The sequence below is a fragment of the Bombus huntii genome, chromosome 15, assembly GCF_024542735.1.
Source record: "Bombus huntii isolate Logan2020A chromosome 15, iyBomHunt1.1, whole genome shotgun sequence".
Lineage (NCBI taxonomy): Eukaryota > Metazoa > Arthropoda > Insecta > Hymenoptera > Apidae > Bombus > Bombus huntii.
In genome coordinates, this window is record NC_066252.1 from 11,110,999 (window position 1) to 11,135,612 (window position 24,614).

At 34.9% G+C, this 24,614-nt stretch overlaps 3 protein-coding genes and 1 long non-coding RNA gene across 10 annotated transcripts in view; 1 reads left to right on the forward strand and 3 right to left on the reverse strand.

The window, feature by feature from the left end:
• Nucleotides 1-9,579, reverse strand: part of LOC126874142 (uncharacterized) — a 24,460-nt gene extending 14,881 nt beyond the window's left edge. The window contains exon 1 of the long non-coding RNA XR_007692668.1: nucleotides 8,927-9,579. This is a non-coding gene — a long non-coding RNA (uncharacterized LOC126874142). The remainder of the gene's footprint in view (nucleotides 1-8,926) is intronic.
• LOC126874119 (C-terminal-binding protein) overlaps nucleotides 1-11,349 on the reverse strand; it is a 24,099-nt gene extending 12,750 nt beyond the window's left edge. The window contains exon 1 of one of the 4 annotated variants that reach the window (XM_050635793.1): nucleotides 10,745-11,349. The gene's annotated coding sequence lies outside the window, so the exon portion shown is untranslated. The remainder of the gene's footprint in view (nucleotides 1-10,744) is intronic. The other 3 variants (XM_050635788.1, XM_050635794.1, XM_050635795.1) reach the window with 3 other exon arrangements.
• Nucleotides 11,350-12,112: 763 nt separating this feature from the next.
• On the forward strand, nucleotides 12,113-14,223 carry LOC126874127 (E3 ubiquitin-protein transferase MAEA). Its single transcript, XM_050635824.1, has 5 exons — nucleotides 12,113-12,381; nucleotides 12,588-12,990; nucleotides 13,065-13,377; nucleotides 13,457-13,766; nucleotides 13,837-14,223. The coding sequence occupies exons 1-5, from the start codon at nucleotides 12,343-12,345 to the stop codon at nucleotides 13,936-13,938; spliced, it is 1,167 nt and encodes a 388-aa protein (XP_050491781.1). The 5' UTR covers nucleotides 12,113-12,342; the 3' UTR covers nucleotides 13,939-14,223.
• A 600-nt stretch (nucleotides 14,224-14,823) lies between these two features.
• On the reverse strand, nucleotides 14,824-24,231 carry LOC126874117 (NADPH-dependent diflavin oxidoreductase 1). 4 transcript variants are annotated; one of them, XM_050635785.1, is made up of 12 exons: nucleotides 24,089-24,231; nucleotides 22,448-23,911; nucleotides 22,281-22,360; nucleotides 19,521-19,641; nucleotides 19,347-19,428; nucleotides 19,118-19,257; nucleotides 18,786-18,931; nucleotides 18,503-18,588; nucleotides 18,270-18,416; nucleotides 17,885-18,193; nucleotides 17,601-17,803; nucleotides 14,824-17,508 (listed from the first exon to the last, which is right to left on the reverse strand). In XM_050635785.1, the coding sequence occupies exons 1-12, from the start codon at nucleotides 24,166-24,168 to the stop codon at nucleotides 17,373-17,375; spliced, it is 2,994 nt and encodes a 997-aa protein (XP_050491742.1). In that variant the 5' UTR covers nucleotides 24,169-24,231; the 3' UTR covers nucleotides 14,824-17,372. The 4 variants fall into 4 exon arrangements, with proteins under 4 accessions (XP_050491742.1, XP_050491739.1, XP_050491741.1 ...); XM_050635782.1 differs by lacking the exons at nucleotides 22,281-22,360; nucleotides 22,448-23,911; nucleotides 24,089-24,231 and adding exons at nucleotides 19,938-19,985; nucleotides 21,167-21,811; XM_050635784.1 differs by lacking the exons at nucleotides 22,281-22,360; nucleotides 22,448-23,911; nucleotides 24,089-24,231 and adding exons at nucleotides 19,938-19,985; nucleotides 20,927-20,948.
• Between the last annotated feature and the right edge of the window lie 383 nt (nucleotides 24,232-24,614).

Consider the following 24,614-nt stretch of genomic DNA (forward strand, 5'->3'; position numbering starts at 1 on the left):
TATCTACGCGTTAAATCGAATGTAGTATGTATATATTTATGTGGAAAATTTTTGAAATGGTTTTTGCTCCATCATATTGAATTAACTGATTCTTCGTCAAAGAGAATAGATTAAATCCTTATTTATTAAATAATTTATGATAATACCAATAAATCAGTTGATAATTTGTTTGAAAGAAAATACGGTAGCATATTAATTACTCCTAACGTTTTTCTTAATAACGACAGCTTATAAATTATTGTATATACCGCTTATGTTCACGCGATATTTTTTTACATACTTATTTAGTATGTAAATTCAATTCATGAAGTATTACTATATATCTATGAATCATCTCGAATTATTTCGAAGATAAGACTAATTTTTCCGTACCGTTAATTCATTTAATATTTGCTCTTGTAACATACTAAAACGATTATTTTCTTCCTTCTCTTCGTAAAACTAAAAGGATTTGTAAATTAGCCCTAATATGACTTTTCGAAAATTTCAGCAAAATAAAAAAGATCGAGAGAAAGCAGAATAACTAAGGAAAGGAAAAAGCAATAAGAAAACAAGATAAGGAAACAAGAAATGGTTGAACTCTGTAAATTCATTCGCCGCGTCGGCCTTGAGATCGCACTCGGTTCTGCAAATGTCGATGCACATGCAAAGTGCGCTCGAAGCACGAACCTCCGTGTCTGCCTCCTCTTTTACAACACTGATCGATATAGGTGCACGCATTAATAACTTGCTGCCTTTGCACCGTGACAGTCAAATCGGCTCACCCAGTGACTCATCCCGGCTCGCGCGAGTAGTATTCGAGTTTGTGCGAGTCAACTTGGAAAACATTTGGCTCGCTACGTTTCAGCATCGTCCCTGGGCGTTTACCTTGGCAAACTATTCCTCGGCAGGAGTTACGGATCCATTCAAGCGCCGCGCGGTTCGTGTTCGCGCAAAAGGAACAACGGCGATAGCAGAAAAATTCAGCGTTAAAGATTCCCAAGTTGGTGGAAACTTTTAATTAGCCACTGACAAAAGGCGTCGCCAGTTACGTTCGTTGAACAAAAGCGATAATAGGAGCAACGACGGTAAACTGACGGTACAATCGTTCGTCGCTTCAAACTTTCAACCAGTAATAACCTACAGAGCAAAAGCGTGCAACAGAGTGTACGTGGGAGAAAGTACAAGAGCACGGACTCGTGTCGAGTCACTACACACATTCGTTGCATTCATATCTGAAACCTTGAAGACAGAGAGAGGCCGACAGGTGGCGAGTGGAACGACTCGTGGAAGCACACGGAACGCTTCTCAAAACCGTTTAACATCCGTTTAACATCCCTTTAAGCGTCTCCATGCCGGCCGACGAGTGACGTTAAATCAGATCTGACCGTGCGCGCGCGCGGTCGCGGTCCGTTCGAGTATTACGATGCAAAGAATTGTTACGGCATCTCTTGTACGAGAGATCCATCCATTCGCATAACTCTGCCTCACCACTGCACCGCGCGGTCGGGTTAAGAAGGACTCGATCAAGAAGCATACATAAAAAGAACAATGCCAGTGCGGCTGAAGACATGTGCCAGCTCGTGTCTCCTTCTATTCATGGGTAGGGGAACGCGATGAATATACCCTTGTTGAGTTTCAAAGTTACATACACTCCGTCGACTTCGCCAACCCCTCCTTCTTCACGGTTCCCTATATCCTCTTCCGCTCTGAATCAGAATTTTCCACATAAACCGCGACAACTTTTCTTATTGTTTCCGCGCCCATTCTAGACGCGCTTCACGGAATAAATCACTTCCAAAGAAACAAAGAAAGTTGTTCGTAAAACCTTCCATACGCTGCTACTACATACTATGCTTCACTGGATATATTAAAAATACAAGAGAAAAAATGAAGAGGAACAGGCTCAGTAGTAATCATTATTATTGTAAATACGTTGAAGAAAATCCAGCAAAGTTCAACGAATCGACGACAAGATTTCCAAAGAAACCGGTTCGGGCTGAGAACCTCGTAGTTCTAATTCTAGTTAAGAAGAAACTTAGCGAGATATTAAATTAATTTGAGCGCGAACGCAGTCAGGACAAAATTTTCCCATGCGAGATCTATCCAGCGAAACGAATGATTTCTAGAGGCACGATAATCTAAAGAACACATCGTTCGGAGAAATACACAAATACTTACACACATATATCTATGTATATTGTACGCGCTCGACGCGTTGATTAGCACAATATCTCAAATCAATCGAGCAAGGAAGGACTAATAACTCCTAGAGAAATGATAATCCATTAGCGAAGCGTAATGACCTATAACCCATTAGGCGCAACGGTTACATGGAGAACAAGTTCGTCCACGTATTAGAGCGGCCAATTTATAACTTACTTCACGCTCGCTGGCGTCCCCGCGTAAGAACGTCCGAGAACGGCTCAAGTATGTGAGAGAGTACGCGTATAAAAGCGACCTCACGGGGCCGCAAGTATATACAAACGATTTTCTCTCTCTCCTCTATGCGCGCGATTCACCAGCATGGAAGCAGCAGCAGCAGCAGCAGCGGCAGCAGCAGCACCGATGAGTGAGTCCCGCGTACACTTATTTTCTCGTGGATGTGCCCATGTACACCTACGTGCGTGCTTGCTACGTAATACGTACGCAGAGGACATAAAACTTGCTTCTCGTGTCTTCCCCGTCGCTCTTTTGCCTCCTTTCCCGTTGTCTCTCTCTCTCTCTCTCTCTCTCTCTCTCTCTGCCCTCCCTACCCCTTTCTCTTTCTGCTGTGTGATCGTCCCCAACGTTCGTCGCGTCAGCTCGACCTATGCGCGCGCGGCGCACACCTATACAGAGTTACAGCGGGTTAGGACAAGTGCGTAGAGAGCGGCAGAGAGTAGTTTCATGGAGTTTAGTTCCTCGTAGTGGATATGGCATCTTGACTCCTAGTAGTGGAGTGTGGCAAGCAATGGCCGGCCCGATCGATGTCTCGGCAACTTCCCACCCTCGACAGTCTGCCCCTCTCTTCACGACACGTCCCCTCTCACCCTCGCCCCGCTTTGGCACCCTACTCTCCGGCTTTCCTCATCCCAACCGTCAGACTCCCCGTCTCGCCCAACCACCTCCCGCTGTCCCCATCCTCCGACACATCGAACTAAATCCCGGAGCTGCTTACTGCTTCCAAGTCTGTTTACAATGGCGATGTGCTACCCCCATTATCCTAGGGTCGTACTTCACGTTCGGACTACATCACCTCAATGACGACAACGACGAGTTTCGTTTTCTTAACTTTGTATATTTCTTTCGAACGATCCACACCTTTTCTCTCCCCCCCCCCCCCCCCCCCCACTATCCAATATTCACGTAGCAGCCGTATCTCTATTTGTTTTATCTCGTTTATAGCGCGATTCCTGTAATCTGAAGTATTTCAGACATTTCCAGGTATATACGCGTATAGTATATTTAGCTTGGTCAATTTACTGGAAGATATTCCAACGACCGTAGTTATGTACAGCGTACTGTGGGGACCTTCTTTGACTGAGCAATGAATACGGAGATACATGATACGCGTCCGTTACTATCTAACCAATTACATCTCGATATCTGAGTGATCTAAATGATTAAATACTAAAGCATAGTCGATAATTTGAAGAAGAAACATTGGTAATAATCCTTAAATGCGTATTAGAATATATGGGACGTATTTGCACGATTACAAATAACCAATTTGTTGCAAGTATGATCAATGACGTCGTTTCTTTTGCGTGTTCCAGACGCATTGTTCCACGTTATTTACGTAATACATGTGCATTTATCTATTATTATAGCTATCCATGTCCGTTTTCCGCAAGACTGGCAGAAACGAATAGCAATATCTATATTTTCATTCCATTGTACAGGCACTGTAGAAATCGATTGCCTGTAGCCTGAATAGCATAGCAGTAATTACGCTTTTCCCTATTCTCGATTATTTGTACAAGAAGAAGCGGCCCATGACGAAAAGAAATCAGGGTGCATACGAAACAGTTTCCAACGTTCCGCTGGCTGCTCGCATAGAAATTGTCATATATCTTTTTCTCGAATCTGTACGACACGCTCTAGTATCTATCGAATACCATTTGCGAGCGATACCGGGGCACTTAGTAGTGGAGAAAAAAATGCCATTGGGTCCAATCTCGGATTTATAAACGTTTCTCTTTCTGTAGGTTTCTGCGCTCTAATATCCTAAATGAAAATACCTCTTTTAATCGACTAATTTATAAATAGTATTTCTATGTTCTTTTCAATCGTACTGAAATTAAGAAAACACTCGTATATTCAATGCATATGATACTATGAGACAAGTTATCATCCTTCTACATGAATACAATTGTAATGAAAAGCTTCAAGTCAACATATCCGGTAAAATTACTATCTGTCCGAATCGCATACAACTGGCAGCAAACGGCGAAAAACGTGCCCTCTATCGTGCAGATTTTTGATTACACGACATCTAACGGAAAGCCTCGTCCTCATGCTCGACGAAACTTGAGCGACGAAACCGAAAAGAGGAGGAGAAACCTATAGCTCGTCTCTCTCCCCTGAGAGAAGTATAGCATACCCAATAGTTGAGTCAGGTCAGTTTGCTAGCCTTACATAAAAGAGGCTAAGTAACGACGAAGAGAAAGAAGATAGGAAACGTTATAAGATATACACACAGGATGAACAGGGCAAACCTGAAGAGAACAGTGCTGCGGGAGAAGAGAGGCATCGAGGCAAGGAGAGTAAGGGCAACAAGAGAACGGGTGGGGGCACCTGTTACAACCGACCAGACCGTTCTTTCGCTCTCCCTTTCCCTCTTTGTCGTGCACTCATCCACATGCCACTTAGGCTGTTACATTGAAATTTCTACGGAACGATCGGATATATACAGCGCTTCTAAAATGAGCGAACAAATTTTGGATGTGTATACTACTACACTACCATAAACGTTTCGTCCATAACGGGACAAGATGAACTGTTCGTGCTTACTATAGAACAGAGACTACTACGCTAATCGTTTAAACGATACGTACGTGTTTTGACTTGACGATACATTTATGTATATAGGGTGTTCTAAAAGAGAGAAAAGCATTTCGGATCTAATAGGATAATCTGATTACTTCTAATAAAATTTCTAAAATTTTATGATTAAAAAATAGAATAAATATCCATTGTCATTTTTGTTAACGTAAAATAGTTCGTCGAGCTTTATTTTTAAATTCATATTAAGGTAAGTTTCCATATAAAAAATATAATCTGTATTTTTCAATTTTATTAAACCGATGCAATGCTAATTTAACGTTACATGCACACTCTATGATTTTTACAGTTACCTCACTTCCTTACATAAGTAGTATCTCTTAGAAGACAACTTGGAGGAAAGTTTGAATGACAATATATAAATAGGTATGCCCATAAGCTTTGTGTAATTGTAGTCATCCGATAAGTTGTATTTCTCGTTTAAGCCAATTCCTGGGGGCCTTAACGATGTTCACCTTGAGGATGGGAAAAGATCCCATGGACACGGAGGGGAAATACTCCCTTTCGAGCTATGGCTATCTTTTGTTTGCGACAGAGGTTTGCAAGGATAGCTGGCTAGTTTGCAAGCGTTTAAAATTGAAATAAGTATTCACCGTTAACGGTTAGAAATGGTTTTCTTTCCTAACAGAAAACTTCTCGCACGTTCTCAAGCTACTTTGAATTCTGTCACGCGAAACTAGGATGTAATTTGAACATTGGCGACGATAGCAGTGTAAACGAACAACTTTAACTACCTTCGTGAATGAGACTACAAATAATATATTCACATAATTGGATCTTAACCAGCACCCGTTAATAATCTAATCGGAGTAACTATAATGCAGATAAGTTATGTATGATTAGGTGTGGTAGGCCAGATTAAAGTTATTTGAGATTTTTCAAGGACTATTAATCACAGATATTTCAAGGTCAGTTTCACCTTGTCAACTGAGGTCACATATTCCTATCATGTCCATGTAATATAGGTAACCCCAAAATACATTCTGTAAGATAAGGTAAATTGTCCTTAATTGTTTGTAAACCACTTTCATAAATATCAACAAATATTTTGTTGTTATAAACGAGTATTTAGTAAACGACTAGCTAAAATTATACTCTATTCAACTCGTTAAACGAATTCGGGACATACATTCGGGAATACAAGTAAGTATTCACAGTGATTTTATAAAAAGAAATTCAGTATGTTTTTCTTCTAAATCAGAAAAATCCCTGTAACGAACAAAAAATGACTGCGACCTATAAAAAAAAAAAAAGTCACTTCCGCGGCTGTGAACGTGGGATCTGTCCCCCATCGTGAAGGTAAACAAAACGCACTCGAAAAGCTTTGGTCGTTTATTTTAGAAACAGCCTGTAGAGCGCCGCTTCTCTCTGCAGCCCGTGGACAATCGACGTAACCACTCTCTCGTGCCTTTTACCGCACTTGTACGGATCCCGGACGAAGTGTAACGATGCCGAGAGATCGATAATAACCGCCGCGGTTTGGTTCCACCCGAGCCTCGTACGAGACAGGGACACTTTTTTCCTCCCCCCTCTCGACGATCCTGCTATCTCTCTCTTTATCTGGCCAGCTTTCGTCATCTCTCCTCCCGTTCCTCGTCGTGGCGATTTCACGCTTTAATTACGCGACAAAAAATGACGGAAGAGCGACGACAGAGAACAAAGCCTACACAAACTTCGCTCGTGCATCCTTGTTTATACTTGTCCGCACGTTTTATTTTTTTGAAACTTTTATTTTCCAAATAAATGTTTATCCTTCGATGAAAATAATAGCCATCGCTGCGTTAAAAAGGAAAAAAATCGGAAATCGATTATCCGTAATGGTACTTCTGATTTAACTACAAACGTTCGAGCAATTTAAGATTCGAAAATACGACACTCGTTCATTTTTCGCATTATCGCGTCATTATCAGTGCAGGCGATAACATTTCTGAAGAGGTACATAGGTACGTGTTCCTGCGACGCATCTGTATCCCATCGAAGACCATGCAAGTCGTGTAACGAACTGATTCAGCTGAGCGCGCGCGTTATACGACACGCCAATACGACAAACAGGCAACAATAATCAAACAAATTTCACAAACGCTTGAAACGTTGCTCTTATTTCGGATGCTTAATAATAGGTAACTATAGCTAGATAGTTTTGTAAAAAGAAAGCGACAGCGTCGCACATTTAACCGGATAGTTTCGTGTTTAGGAGATAACATGACGTTGCTTTCGAGCGATACATAATCGCAACATACGTATCTTTCTGTGCGACCCGAGTCTGGAACAAACAATAACAAATTCATTCTTCCGACGACCTCGTGGTTCACTATGAACCATGAATCATCGATAAATAGTAAACCAAATGGCAAGAAAAATTCTAAGCCACGCACCGTCCCACGACCCGTAACGCGCGACATATTCCTTAACCGAATTGAACGCGATATATGACCCGATTATGTCCAACCGTCGGTTAACAAGCACTAAGAAGAAGACTACTATCGATCTACTACTTGACGAAACCAAACAACCGAATTATAGTCGATATTTACAAAGTAACATTCTGTCATAATAAATACTATATATATTAGAATAAATATATATCGTGAGGTACCAATTGTCAGGCAATTAGCAAAGAGAACGCAGAAAAAGAAAGGGAGACGTTAGGCGGACAGCAAAGATATTCTTGGGAACCGAGAGGGCCTAAATAAAGGAAAAACGCGATTGGTCAGTGACGGTGGCGCGAAAACCGACCTCCTTCGTTAAACTGAGAACGACTTAACTTTCTCGAAGGATAACGCCTTCCCGTTTCCTTTCTCCTGGACGATTGCAGGAGATGGATTTACGCGGCGCCAACGAGGAAAACGTAAATATACGCGCGATGCCGCGCGCATACACACGGCCAGCCGTGAGTGGGTTTCTAGTAAAAAGAAACAGAAGTGTCGCGACGTGAATACAGGTCACAACATCGCTGAATAAGCAACCGAGCGCGTGTATACCCGCTGCTCTCCGCGTTCAGCAAATTACGTAAGGCCAGAACAGGAGCTCGTTTAAATACCGACACAATCAACGATGAATAAGTTACCCGTGCATGTGGCGCGCGCACCGGCGCGGTGAAACGAAATAAGGGAAACGTACGCGACGCGTTCGTTCCATATTCGCGTTAAATTCGGCGAAAGTTACGCAATCCAACATACCGTTTGGCGCCGACGTCCTGTAAGACTTGCTATTAGCCATCGAACTATGCGTACATACCGAAATTTTCCACTACTTTCGCATTCTACATTTCATTTCTACATTTTGTATTTCACATTACAGTACACACAAACACCAAAAAGTATTTCTTTCATTCCCCATCATTCTCTTCCCTTTTTCTTCTTTCATCGTGTTCATTTTGTTTGTATAATATTATTATTACACTGTTAGGTGTTGTTTCTCATCGGAAAACGCGATGTCACGCTTCTAATATTTTGCAGTCGTTCGAACCCTACGCATTTCAGATTAGTAGGTCGTTAGCATGCTTTATCGTTTCGAACGGAAGCTTGTTAACCAAGTCCAGACAAGAACATCGAACTCGTGGAAAAACCAAACCAGTGCGTGTGTTGAAGTTGAAGTGTAAGTGGCATTTTGATTATGTTACAAAATATTTTTCAACTTCACTTATGCATGCACGAAAATCCAATTATGTAAACTTCGTGGTTATGTCATTTTTAATTTATAAATATCCCTTTTGTATATTATTTTTTAATAAATAATAATTGCAAAAATTTTATCAAGTTATTAAACCACGGAAGGACCAATATAATTAATACTTAATTGGTGTTCGTATTATAATCTTTCTCAAAAAAAGAAATAAAATAACACGATTATTCTTTTTTATCGTATCTACTTTCCGTTACTTCACAAAATTAAGAAAAACTTTTTTTTTTTTTTTTTTTTTTTTTTTTTTTTTTTTTTTTTTTTTTTTTTTTTTTTTTTTTTTTAATTAGAAAATGGTAAAAGAAACGACTAAAACTAATTAAAAAATTGAGGATAGATGGAAAAGATCGACAAACTTTTAAAATTAATCAAGTTCGTTATATTAGTTGTGAACACTAAAACATTGTATTGTAAGAGAAGCAAGCGATATATCAAATCAATCAAAGGATGCGGGTTGCACGAACACGTATAAAAGATTCACGCGACAACAGCGGGACACCAGGAAACAGGACGGAAAAAGTTGAGAACCACTAAGTGCGTTCGCGGTGTCACCCACAAGCACGAATGATAATCGTTTTCGCAAAAGTTCGCTCGAACTCTGAGGAGGATGCTAATTTGTAGCACGAACGTGGTGCGGTAATTAGCGACGCGTGTAAACGCGTTCCTAAATTATGTTCTCGCTTAAGAAAATTCTCTGGGATAGCGAGCGTGTGCGTATGTAAGTCTCTCGCGTGAAAAACGCAAAACACATTAATATGGTGTATATCACGAGATAAATAGATATGGAGAAGACAGGCTGTCGACGGAAGGAGCGAGAGATACAAATGAATGATATTCTAGAACCGTCTATCCAAATGGCGGTCAGTCGCATGATACGTACACTTAGCAGAATAAATGATTTACATCAGACTGTACTGCACCATAGGCATTTCGCTCCTCCGACATGCTCTTCGAACGGCAAATCAAACATTTCCAGTAACGTGATTTATTAAAATGTAAAGAGGGAACATCACGCGAACTTGATTCGACCGAGTTCTCAGATACGTGTAAGTACCTGTGCATACACAGATGGACGAAGATTGAAAATTCCCTGCGAATGTTTCTTTTCATAAATGAAATTTCAAAGCATACAGCGCAAAGTGCTGCCACCTAGTAATAATTCATAACAATTTTCATACTCGTCTGATATGTCAGAAAATTCGCCTGGTTCGCACGTGCGTTTTATAGCGTAACCATAAATCGAAGGAAAATCGTACGATTCGTTCCACGCGGTAATTTAACCGGTGCAGATTTATTTCGAACAAGCACCGTTATTATACTCCTTACGTGCCGTGATAAAACAGATAAGACGTTTAATTACCCATTGGAATCCTACTCGAAAAATTAACATATTGTAATGAACTTGCATATTATAGTAAAGGATGTTACGCGTCTATACATACAAATAAGTATACCGAGGGAAATGTGAGAAGCACGAACATGTAACGTTTCATCGGAAAGGTTGAAGCGTTGCCGAAGGTCAACGTCAAGATACGATTACACACAATTCAGTGGAAAAGAAAGTATTTAAGTGTCGAATAGTTCGGGTCTTGCGAGGCACGAGTCGAAAACTCTGTATAAGTTTTTAAGAGTCGAAAAGTATGGGTACAAAGAGGAGAAAAGATAGAATAATCGGGCCAGTGGCGAGAGCGGAGGGCTGAATAAAAAGAAAGGCGCGTGGCCGTTGCTGGCGCGGCGTCTCCCGCCATATCACACTACTCCAGCACACTCGCACACTAAGTGTCATACATTCGCCATATACATATAGAGAGACGGTGGGACGGTTAAACGAAGAACTATGTATGCACTGTATTGGTACGTTCAGAGTAGAGACGGAAGATAGAAACGCATACAAATACACACGCACGAACCCGCGGAATTTTCTCCGGTGCGTGTGTGCACGCATGCACCGTGCACACCAGGGGCCGCGCGAGCGACGCACACGGCGTATACTGAGCCTCTCGGCGGCGCGATCTACGTGAGAAAAACACTGACTAACCTGTCGGAGGCGATTCTCCCAGTATTCCTTGGTCCACGGTACTCCTGGGTACTCGTGTATTTTCACCGGCTACACTGCGAACACCAAACTATTCACTCTCTCACACGGCGTTCTTACGATTGTGTCTCGATCGGGGGTATAAGCGCGGCGCCTTGACTCTGTATTACAATTCACACGGTTCTCGCGGCGTCCACGGGTGACTTCGAGCCTCCCGTGGAACGATACTCGCTCGGATACGGGCTCTGGGGTCACACGCGCCCGCCCGACGCCCCAGTTCTTACCGAAAATCTCTCGATTCGACGAAAAAATTGGTCGACAATGCGCGGAACTACGTTCGCGACTGTCTCCCTCGCTGGAGGAAAATGGCGGCCCCCGGCCATCCGAGTGACTCGCGCGCGCCACCGATGCTCTCCGTCACCGGCCGAACATACCCGAATATCGCCGATCCTTTTCGAAGCCTCTACCGAACGGTTAAGTTAAATATCCGCCGAATTTTTCCAACAATTTCCAAAAATCTTTTATTCAAAATAATCTGATTTTCAAAATTTTACTTATCGTTATATCTAATCACAGATGAAAAATGTGTTGATTTTATATTTATAAGCAGAATTAGTTTTGTTACAGGGCCATTAGCTTCTTCATCCTGATATCATGCATTTGAATTATTTAATGTTTACGAGAAATTTATACGCTTTTGTAATGGAAAGAATCCATAAAAATTTTCTATTTAATTAGCATTTAAAATTAAAAAGTATGGAAATAACATGTTAATATTAGCGAATAATCGAAATAAATTTTTTTTATGAGGGATGCACATGTGATTGTTTAAGATTACGATTATTTAACTGAAACCGGAGATCGTAATAAAGAATTTTTCAAAAGCTCACCTTTGTATAAAATCTTGTACACTTTGCGAGGGAAAAGCTGCACATCACATTTCCAAAACATTCAATTACGCGTACGTTATTAGCATTTTCTATTCAGTTACGTTGCACTCGGGTTACACGTTCAAATTTCGCGATTGGTCAAAACCAAAAATTAATCCGCTCCAGTGACCAATCAAAAACGCCAAGAATCATTGGCAAGAATAAGATATAATACATACGTTAAATAAGATTATTAACGTAAAGATAAATGGCAAGATCTTTTGCACTGGTATTACGGGTACCGTAATTTCCTTCGCCGCTATAAAAAAATCGCAAAATAAATCCTACTTTGATAGAAACAACAATAAATTCTTTAATTGGTAACAAATAGTTGAGTCAGGTTCAGTCACATGATTTAGTCTGAGGATCATCCCTTATTTCTATCGTTAATAGAGCCATCTATTGTAACGTTATAATACTAACGTTTTTATCATGCGTAAACAAAATGATAATTATCTCTATTAAAATAGAGCAAGAGCTTTCACCATTCTTGAAAATAGTAGAGTGTCAAATTAGTTGTATTCATCATTCTGTGCTTATATCCGCAATTTGTACAAAAAGAGATGAATAACTATGATACATAATAGTAAAGTGTATTAGCTCTGACATAATAAATATAATTTTCTTCCAATTTTTAAGTATAACATTTCGCGTTGTTTGAGCATAACCAATATGTCAGACGTTAAAAGCCTCGAATACCCAACGTTAAAGGTACTTAATACTTTTGTAATTGTGTTATGATCTTTTTGTTCATCTACATAAATTCCTTAGAAACGTTCGAGATCTTTGACAGTTCTTTATCATTTACGAGACTTGCGCTATTTTGTACTAACTTCATGAGCTTTATTATATTTAAATATACGGAGATCCTGTTACCATTTATATTAATAAATTAATGCGCAATATCGTGTTCTTAGGTTCCTTATGAACTCCTCAACAAAAAATTTCGGTTAGCACAAAAGGTCATAGATAGGGAAGCTTCATACGTACAAACAGCAGCTAATGAATTAATAAAGGATAATAAAACCTCTGTTCCTGCTGGGGAGATGAGCCTATTATTAGGTGGAGTTGTGGAGAAACTTCAAACCTTAAAGAGAAAGGCGCACGAATCTATTACAGAAGAGTTGCAAGCAAGCATGGTTTGCAAAAGACGTCTAGAACATTTAAAAGAACACGCCAATACCGCACCGAGTGTTGTGAATCAGTGGCGGAGACAAAGGCTTGATAGAATGCTGATAGAATATTTCCTTCGGAAAGGCTATTATACAACTGCAACTAAATTAGCAGATAGTAGCGAGCTTAGAGATTTAACAAACATAGGTATGTTCGATATTAACGCTGCTCAGTATTTTGTGAATATGAATAATATTGTTTGTTTCGTTTCATATTTTTAGATGTTTTTATGGTATCCAGGGAAGTAGAAACGTCTTTAGCAAATCATGAAACTGCAAGGTGTGTTGGATGGTGCTATGACAATCGATCTAAGTTAAGGAAATTAGGAAGTACTATGGAATTTAATTTGCGCGTGCAAGAGTTTATAGAGTTAGTAAGGCAGGATAGGAGGCTTGATGCTGTCAAGCATGCTAGAAAATGTTTTACCAATTACGATGATTACCAATTGCAAGAAATACAATGCTGTATGGGACAATTAGCATTTCCAGCAAATACGTCTCTTAGTCCATATAAAGATTTGTTAGATGAAAAGAGGTAAGTATATTTATTAAGTTATATGTTATTAATTCTTATAATATATGGCATGTATATTTATAAAATATAATATTTACAGATGGGATAGATTAATTGAGCAATTCAGGCATGAAAATTATAGACTTTTCCAATTAGCAACTCAAAGTGTTTTTACAGTAGCATTACAGGCAGGTTTATCGGCATTAAAAACACCTCAATGTTATAGTGCAAACAAAGAAGGAAGAAATCCAAATTGTCCAGTATGCAATGAAGCTCTTAACGAATTAGCTGTTCCATTGCCTTTTGCTCATTGTTCACAGTCTAGACTTGTCTGTAGTATTAGTGGAAAACCATTAAATGAATATAATCAACCAATGATGATGCCAAATGGATATGTATATGGAGAACAAGTAGATAAGCTTGTTTCTTATAAAACATAATTATTAATTTACTAAATTAACTTACTATATTTTATTTTAGGCATTGGAAAAGATGGCTCAAGAAAACAATGGTACTGTAATTTGTCCAAAAACCAAAGAAGTGTTTCCGTATAAAAAGATAGAAAAAGTGTATGTTATGTAAAAATTACTGACTCAAACACACAATTTGTATTATATACAATGCATCTTTCATATTCTAACTTGGAATATTTACTGTTTAATACTGTATAACGATATTAACAAAGGGAATAACTTCTATTTTTAAGGAAATATTTTTTTGCAAATTAATTAATTTGTGATCATCTACTAGAATAAAATGTGATACATATGAATAATGTGTGTTATGGAAAACGTTCTAATTTTTTTGATATAAAAAGATATAAAAATTACTATGATAATGTAAGTGGTTATTAAACATGAAATCAGATTTTTGTCCTTACTCATTTATTTAACATCATTTCTACAATAAATTGAACAATTAAAACAATTCCATAAATCTACGTTTCAAGACGCATTTTTTGTAATGTTTGAACTTTGTAAGTATATTACAGTGATTCGTATTTATATTTATACTTTGCATGCCCAAAAATTTTACCATAATAATGGTAAGATTTATGTTGTAACATTGATGTATTCTGGCTCCTATTTTGCTATACAATTTTTTGTTGTTTTTTTTTCATGTAAAAAACAGATGTACCACCATTCAAATACTTTTTAAAGTGAATAATTGTATTGTATATGTCAACGAAGAAAGTCTAATCTACCTAATGATATGCATTAAGCAATTTTAGATGACATATGTCCACAAGTTAATTGATATAAAAATATCCTTTCTACGCTCTACCAGCTTTAAGTTCAATGATTTTCCAATCATTGGTTTTATTGAATTTTATCTATAATTTATTGTCTGAATTGCTTTATGCAGAGGATTGTCCTTCTAGGAATTCGGATTCTATATTTTAGAATAAAATTTGTGGTCAACCTGGGGTACAATATTTGAGGTAATTTATGGTTTACCATTAGCAAGATTTGTTTATATATATATATATATATATATATATATATATATATATATATATATATATATGGTTCTGATAATTTAGCTGAGCATAATTTGAAAGTGTATAGGAATATTAGTTATAATTGTATGTGTGAATTGATAGAAATAGAGCATAAACAGTATTATAAACAGTAAAACAGTATAGCTTACGAGATGGTGTATACAATAAAAATGCAGATTTATAATCGCCACATGTTATTACATGTAGAAGCACTTAGACAGTATTTACAGATTTTACTAACTGTACCAAGACAGAAGTTCATACTTAATGATGTATACTTTTCTCTCTCTTTTTTCTTTTTTTTTTTTTGTTATAGTGAAAATAACATGTGTACACATATGTACATATGAGTTAATACATGTAATAAAATCTATTAAAAGTAACTATATTTTTAATTTTGTCAAATAATAACTTCACATTTATTATAAATAAGGATAAGCAATAAATAATAAAATAGTACACATTATAAAGTAATAATAAGAGAACGCGTCTTTCCACTCAATGTAAAATATGCGGCACTTCGTTTAGATGTAAACAAATAGTAGGTCATGTCATAAGTAATATCGTTTCTTATCTTACTTTAGATAAACTTACGTATCATGTTTCGCTGACATGTTTTTATAGGAACTTCTCCCTTTGTTTTTCTCTAATTATTGAAACAATTAGATCGGTATTTTTCACATTAAAGGAAGTTATAAGATGAGTGTCAGCGAAAACTATTTGCAGCATTACATACTATACAAACTTAAAAAAGGCAGTGCAACTAAGGATACTGTTAAAAATGTTTGTAAAGTATACGGTGAACACGTTTTAAATGTGAGAAAATGTCAAAAAATGGTTTCCGAAATTTCCGTATGACGTTTTTGAATTTTCTAATGAACACAGGTCCGGCCGAAGTGTAACGTTCGATGTCGACGCATTAAAGGCTGTGATTGAAGTAGAATCTTCTTAGACTGCTAAGGAAAAAGTAGGTAAATGCATACATGGATGATTAAAAGTAAACGGAAGTATTAATTTTACTCATTGAAAGTTCGAGTCAAAACGCGGCGTTACTTATGCTATGACCTATTTCTTTTTTTCGTAAGTATATGAAATAAATATTATATTAGAGTCTTAGTAAACTTGTTAAACATTATGATATTTCAATTTTACATATTACCTTAGCCTTCTTTTTAATATACAATATGTTGATTGAACAGAAAGCATAGCAAACACATGATATTACATTATAACATGGTAAACATATAGAAATATGTCTAAATGGAAAAAAAAGAGTAATAATTAGAAATACAAAACAAAGTAAATGAAACAAACACATATTATTGTCTTGAATTTTATCGAGATTAACATTGATCATATCATTTCCAAATTACTTCCGTTTTGTAGAACATTTTGAATTATTTGAAAAGACAAACACTAATTATCTAATATTTTAATAAAAAAAGAGTTGATATATAAAACTAATACTAAAATCATACAAAACACAAAATGTGTTTGTAATACAAATATACTTACAAATGTACCTTGTAATAACAAAGGGTAAAGATATATTATAAAAAAACCTATTACTGAAAATCAGAATACAAACATACAAAATATAATAAAACAATTGAAAATGGATGATTAAAAATTATGAAAAGCTACCCTGTGCAAAATATTTATGTACCTTGGAAAAAATATTTGAATATGCTCTTATATGCACATGTGTGTGTTTCAACATGGTAAATATTTTTAATTGTTCGCTATAATCAGCACATTACTAAACATTTAACAAAGAAGAAAATCATTTTCCATTTTAACATCTTTGTTTTCTAAATAGGATACAGCTCAGTCCTAAATTTTGTTAAATTGTTAGTATGAAAAGTTTACAAACCACAGTCTTATTATAAATTTGGTCTATGTAAATAACAATTATTAATTGTACAGATCTTTTATGTGCTTATTTTAGCGGCTTCGAGTAAACTGATGCATGTGAAAAACTTAATAATATATGGATATTAAGGCTTATTGGTCCAATTTAGTATTAATAGTTGCATTAGGGCAGTGATTAAATATTAATCTCACAACTATGAACTTGATGTAATAACAGAGATCTCTATCATTTTTTTTTCAGATTTTAAATATTCCATTATGAAATATTTGTTCTCAACAATACAAATTCGATTCTTTGAGGTATTGTTTAATGTTTGTATTTCTTTTTCTTTTTTTTTTTTATATTGTAACAAAAAGATTCATAGCATTTTAAAGAAGTATGAGACAAACAAATAAAAATTATTAACATTTTACTTTGTCAGATCATCTTATAACATCAAAATTTTCAGCTTCATCATTAAGTGCAGAGAAATCTATTAAATTCGTTTAATATCATAAATAGAGTAATGTCAAAATTAAATTGAACTTTATATTGATGAACTTTCATCTTATTCTTTTCCTTGCGCTCATCTTCTTTTGATTTTCCTATCAAGTGAATGTCTTTAAACATGGATTAATATTTTATTATTGAATGTTGTATGTATTAAGATAATTCAAATGATATATTTGCTACCAAGATGGGCATAACCATAGAAAATAATATTCCAGTAAAGAGCCCTGTGATTAATGATGCTGCCCCAAACATACCAGCTGTTGCCATATATTCAGAATCTACCATTCTAAAATAAAAATTCGCTCTCTAATATGTTTCAATATTAAAAATAAAAAAAAAAGGGAAAGATTTTATTTTTTCTTATCGTATAAATCTCACCTCGGACAATACATCATGGATAAAGAGGAAAAATAGCCACTACTTATTCCCATTGTAACAGCGATTAGAAAATAAATCCAGTCATTACTAATGTACACTGGTAATATTCTTGAAACACCACTTGGTTTGTAATTACAGAATAAAAACAATGGTATATAGAAAACACGTAAAAGAACTGGTATTATTAAGTACTTTTTACTAGGCTGCAAAGAAAAAAGATAATGATTTAAAAATTAGTTTCTGCATTTATTACTTAACGGATTTCGATTAAAAAATTTACTCACCCACTGAACCAACGATGCGATTGAACTACCAATGAGAGCAGTGACGTTGAACGTGAGAAAACACATAACAGTACTGTAATAATTTGATGAAACTATAAAATTAGGATCCGAACGAACTATGTCAGATTGAACAGATGGAAATAGAGAAAGAGTTACGAAAAATATGAAAAATGTGTTGAAGCACTGAGGAAAACATTGTTTAAATATTTTCCAGTATGGCGGTGTGTTATGTTTGTCTCTTGCATTATTTTCTAATTGCCTTTTATTTATTCCTTTCTGATGTAATAATTCGCGGTATCGGTAAAATCTCTACAATCAATAACAATTCATGTAAAACATTATACTTAATCTATAATAAAATTGATAAGAAAATTATAAATCTTACATTTATCGGTAGTGCAAAATAAGTATCAAAGCATGCAAGAAGAATAAACAGAGCAGTTATAAAGTAATATATTGCCGCAGTCCGAGGATTTGGTGCCATATACTGAGCAAGAAAGTTAATCATCGCTGTAAATGTTCCACTTATATTCTGAAAGTAACATAAGAGTAATATAGTTGAATATGTACATATTACATGAAGTTTTATATCACAAAACTGTACAAGTCGGTGTTTACCGAGCCTAAGATAACAGCTCCTGTGTACTTTGTTGGTAACTTTGCCACCATACCAAACACAGAGTTTTGGTAAATTCCATTAGCAGCTGAAAGGTGTTTCATAAACAAAAATTAGTACTATGTGGATGTGAATGTTCTTAGAAAGTACATTTGACACTAAGTAAAAAAGTGGATTATAATTTAAAATCAATGTACTCTCTAATTGCAAAATATAAATATAATTTATTTAAAACACATAAATGACTGTTATTTTGGAATTTCTGCAAAAATAATTTTATCTTACTGTTTAATATAATAACAGAAATCATGGTAATCCAGAAAAAGACACCTGGCCAACCAGAGCTATCAGTCATTGCCAAAATAACGGTACATACAAATATTAAAACTTGTATGAAGATGCCCCATACTATACGTGTTGTCAAATTGCCACTAAAAGAATTAAAAAATTGTCTTTAAATACAGATACTTGATTCTTATTAAGTATCTGTAGATTATCACATGATGATAAAGACTATCATATACAATGAAAGTGCTCTAGAGAATATGTTTTTCAGAAATATTAAAAGATAACACGTATATAAGACATTAATTTGAAATTATACAGAATATACACACCCAAATTGCATAAATACATTTAACCAATTAAATAGTAGATTTGGTATTTGTGCTGCAAATCCTAAGTATGCAAGAAAATTTGTGGCATAGTTTGATTGAATTCCTGTATATTCTTCAGATAATTTGTAATTAACAAAATACTAGAAGAATAATAAATTTCATTAAAAATGTATAACCTATGTAAAATTAGTGATAAAAAAGTGAAAAAATATGCTTTAAAGAGTCATACATTTTTTGCTGTTATGAACATATTCCATGGCATTAAGATACCAATTCCATGTAGTACCATTATGCAGAATACTATGTTTAATCTAAAATTACATAAATAAGCTATTAGAATTAAAATTTTTAGTAAATTATAATAAATAGCATTGAAAGTATGACATCTTATTTATATACATACCTATCTTTAGGAGGATTTAATTCAAGGTCTGCTTGATCCATTGTAACTCCTCTAAAATTTAATTCATCATCAGGTCTGCCTGTACCTTCCCAACCAGGAGAAAGACGAACAGGCTCAGTGCCTACAATAAAAGATCTAGATTCACAATATGATTTGGGCAACACATATACATACAAATTTAATGATACTGCAGTTAAAGCTATCTTTAGAACACTTTACTAATGCTCCAATTTAAAGCAATTTATTAATTTAGCGATCATGATACAAACACTTGATATGTACATTACACACTCATATGATTTTATATTTGTATCTTAGATTTATATAGCACAGAGGATAAAAAGAATATATCACAGCACTAATCTTAATCGCATAAATATTATGTTTATATTTTGCAAAAAATAAAATATTATTTACCAGCTGGTACACGATCTTTAAAAGTGTTATAAGAAGATTTAATATAACCTGGGAACATTGATATAAAGTTTATTTTACTTGTATTCCATATCTGCTTAAATTATACCCCTCTATAACATACATAAGATCATGCTATAAGCACACTATAGGATAGCAGAAAATGCCACAAAATTATGGAATTGAATAGCTAATTTAAACATATCAGGCACATGGTATCAATTATTAAAATATAATTATAATATTAATTGATTAACCGATGATAATTATGATAATAACACAATATATATATATATATATATATATACACATACATACAGACACATGTTATTTTATAATATTCATAACATATTCATTTCTGTTTCTTGGATCTAAGATATATTCATATTTAGTTCACATCAACTCTGTGTCAGCAAAAAAATAATGTTCTATATAAAACATGACACCTTTGTACATATAATATGCATACAATATACTTCTTCCATAATGAAATTCTAATAATATATATTTTAAAGCATCGTAAAATTTATTGTAGAGAATTATTTAGAACATAGGAATTTGTATTATTTCATTTCACTCATCTCAATATGCATGTACAAAGTTTTGTTTACGATAGAAAGATAATTAGGAAGTAACACGCCTTTATGTTTATTTTCAGTCACTTTTTCCTAAATTTTTTTTTTCAAAGTTAGTTATCTATGCAAAGCACAATAGTAAAAAAGTCAAAAGCTAAAGATAACTAGATAATATTCCAAGATGAAATTTTAACAGAAAATCACATATAAACTTCAGATGCTGTATATATTTAGAAAAATGAACGTTTTTGTATTACTCTCTTAATAAAATTGATAAATTAAATTAAACATATCAGTTAAATATGTAAAAGAATAAAAAAGATACAGTATCAAATGATTCTAATGTAATCGTCATATAACAATATTCGATAATAATTAATATTTAAACATATATAACATGTAAAAATAATACTTAACATTTCATAATATACTGCTCTTTTTAAGAATGAATCTAAAATCACAGTGAATTTTATGAATCTTCACCGGTGAGAGACCGGTTTGGTGGAATATTTGCGATAAAAATAAAAAGAAAGGAAGGTGCACGTTTGTAAGTAGGGTAAAGCTGTAAGTATTCAAAATATAGTAGTAAGGCTGAAACGATTAACGTTCGAAAGTATGGAGAAAGACGATGCGATAAAGAAGGGCATTAGTATATACCTTTCGCGGGCACAATGCGTGTTCCATTCGAATCTTTTAACAAAGTTTGTTCCTCGGGGCCCACACTAAATTCCTTCTTCGTGTAACTACCCGCCATTTTTTCACAGTTTGTAAGATTAAGTCAAATTAAGAGCTGTTGCAATATTGAGGGTTAATATACTTCTCACGTGTTAGTGAAGGGTGTTAGGGTGGAGATGAATCTGCGATAATTGTTTCGTCTGAATACAGTTTCGTTTTTGCCAGGTAGACGGATATTCAGAATTCAAATAATCATTGGAAAACTTGAATTACGAGAAAGTATTTAATTGACATTTGCAGAGTTCTCCCAATTTCTGTGGAATTCCGTGTCTGGCGAAAATACTTTACGAGTTTAGTGTCGGGATCACTGCATATTCGATAGTTAAGGCTTCAAAGTTATGAATAGAACTGCTCCCCAATGTGCAAGACATACCATCTTTCTGCTTTATTTTTTATAGGTTAAGATAAGATAGGGGTTAGAGTTCGTCGAGCGAGCTCCACGCTGCGCGGAGATTCAGGAATAACCACGAACTAGTTCAAGATATTGTGATACGCGCGCACATCTATAATATTCAAATCAACAAACAAAAAAAATCTAACATGATGGACGCAATTGGCAAGACTAATGTAAGACAATTAGTTCTCCTTGACTGATACATGTACATTATTGTACATATTTATATCGGTATTTCATTGGATAATTTTGTATGTGAGATACCTCTTTCTCTTAAATATTGCTGATCTATTCTATATCCAAAATTAAAAAGTTTTTATATTTACATGAATAAAAAGGAACAAAATGATATTGAAAAACATAGTTCCCATTTTACATATCCAAACATAAAGTTATAAAGTTTTATTTTTAAATGCTTTCGATACATACTATCGCATTCTTGTATGTGTAATTTTTAAAATTGGCAGCCATGACTAATTTTTTTTTAAATCTTTTATTAACCCCAAGTTTCAACTTGATACCGATCTTCATTTTCTAAACGTTTAACAAAATTTTCTGCTTCTTCTTCAGTTGATCTTGTCATTTGTTTGATTAAATCAACAAATTCTTCACGAACACAATTTGGCATATTTTTAGAATTACCTGCTAGGTAAATGTTACCATTTCTGTTAAGAAATTCCCAACAAAGTTGCTTTTGACTATGTATAACATGTTGTACATATCTAAAATGTTAACAAAAATTTAGTTACATAAGATGCAAGTGGCACATTTAAGTGAATAATTTACATATTTAAGGAGTATTTACTTACATTTTATGCTCTTGATCTCGGGAAAACGCACAGAATAAATTTAAACCTTTTTGCAGCGACAAATATTCAAAATCATCTTTACAATGGTAATCTTTTTTCTTGTTTCTACAGCCAAAAAAGAGGACACAATCATTTAAATTATCATCCAATGCACATTTATCTAATATAGCCGAACGAAACGGTGCAATTCCTGTTCCAGGTCCGATGAATATCATTGGCTTATTGTACTCAAATTTAAATGTTCCTTTCTGTATCCAAAATATTATCTTGTCTTCCTTTTTCAAACTCGCCAACCAATTAGAACACAGTCCATATCTTGGCTCTAGTAGTTTTGTTTTATACTTTACTACTGCTACTAAGAGATGAATTTCATTTTCAGTAATCCTTAAACTTGAAGCTATGCTAAATGCACGAGGCTTTATAGGAGACATAATTTCAAATAATAATTTTACATTTAATTTACTAGTTGTATGTGGAAAGTCTGCTAGTAACTCTAAAATAGTTCTTCTTGGCCTATTGATGTAATTATATAGTTCTTCTTGACCACTTGCTGTTGTAAATTCATCTAACTTGCCCTTCTCTAATTCATTTTCACTGATAAGAGATAACAGTTGCATCGTAGATCTGCGTGGCTTAAAGCTCAAATCCCAATACTGCTCTACAATTTGGTATAAAGTTAGAATTTGTTTTAGAACATTAGGTACTTTAATTTCTTTTTCAGTTACTTGAATTAACATATCCGGATTTAATTGCACATTATTGTCATTTAATATATTAAAAAATTTTTCAATTTGTTTTTGAGAATTCTTGGGTCTAACATACACTATGTCTCCAGGTTGGTAATTAATGTTATCTGATCTAAATTTAATTAATCTAACATCCTGGAAATGATCTTGTGCAGTAGTTCTTATATTTTCAATTATTGTACCCACTTTCACTTCATTATTTGTAAATACTTCTTTCATGAAAATATCATGAACTGAACAATATTCATTATTCATGGAATTTCTGTCTCTTTCTGATATATGAAATCTCTCAATTATGTTATTTTCATTATTAATCAAATCTATTATGGAAATATTAAATGTATCGCCAACTTTCATCCACATTTCTTCTAGCCAAGAATCAACAACAGCATCAATTCCTAAATCATGTTGATCATCTGCTAGCCCAATAGGTAACAGTTCCTTTGCACCTAGTTGCATTAATCTTCTGTTTAACTTTTTTGCTGCGAAATTAAATTTTTGATAGGAACTGTCACCTAAGCCTAATATTCCATACTTTATATTAGAAAGCAATGTTGTTGGGAGATTTTTTCGTAATAGAAGTCTCCAGAATTGCCTCATATTATTAGGAGGATCTCCTTGGCCTGTGGTTGCGACCACAAACACTATCATTTTTTCTGTATCAAGATTTTGAACGTTATAATCATTCATTGCAAAGACATTGCTTTCCAGGCCTTTTCTGAAATAAAATCGAAGAGACTTTTGTAAAAGACATTGTATATTAGCATCAGTAATTATATTATAAAATAACATTGATAAAGTTCTTAATGCTAATTAATGATTTCAAACTTTCTAATTGCGAAACAATATACATATATTTCTATCTATACAATAGAGGGAAGGACAATAACAAAACCTTTTGGCAGTTTTCCAAATTTGTTCAGCCACATCTTGTGCAGTACCTGTCTCACTACCGTACAATATCGTGATTCTCATAATGTTCTTTGTCGTAAAAAAATTTCGAGCGTAAGTCTTTTGATAGAAAAAGAATTGTATCGCGTCACGAGATACCGCTATGTTACCAATTTTCAGCTGTTACACCGTGACGTCATTGGTCGTTTAGCAGACGATATCTGGAGAAACGTAAGTTTCACGAACGGGGTATGTAAACTGTAAAAAGCAAATATAATTGTTTTTTTTCCGTGTTAAATGTATTTCGCATATGGTAATGGTCTTACTTAATCAAATGTCAAGGATAGGTGTCTAGGCTAAGCCCCATTTGGCGCTTAGCCCAGGATATTTATAAATAAAAAATAGCTTCCCGTGTGCATTGCGTGAACGAATGGTTTATTATGACTATTATATACCATAATTATGCCACTCAGCGATTGCTTCTACAATATTTATATCCCGGCGAATTTACATATTTTTATACGTCAGAA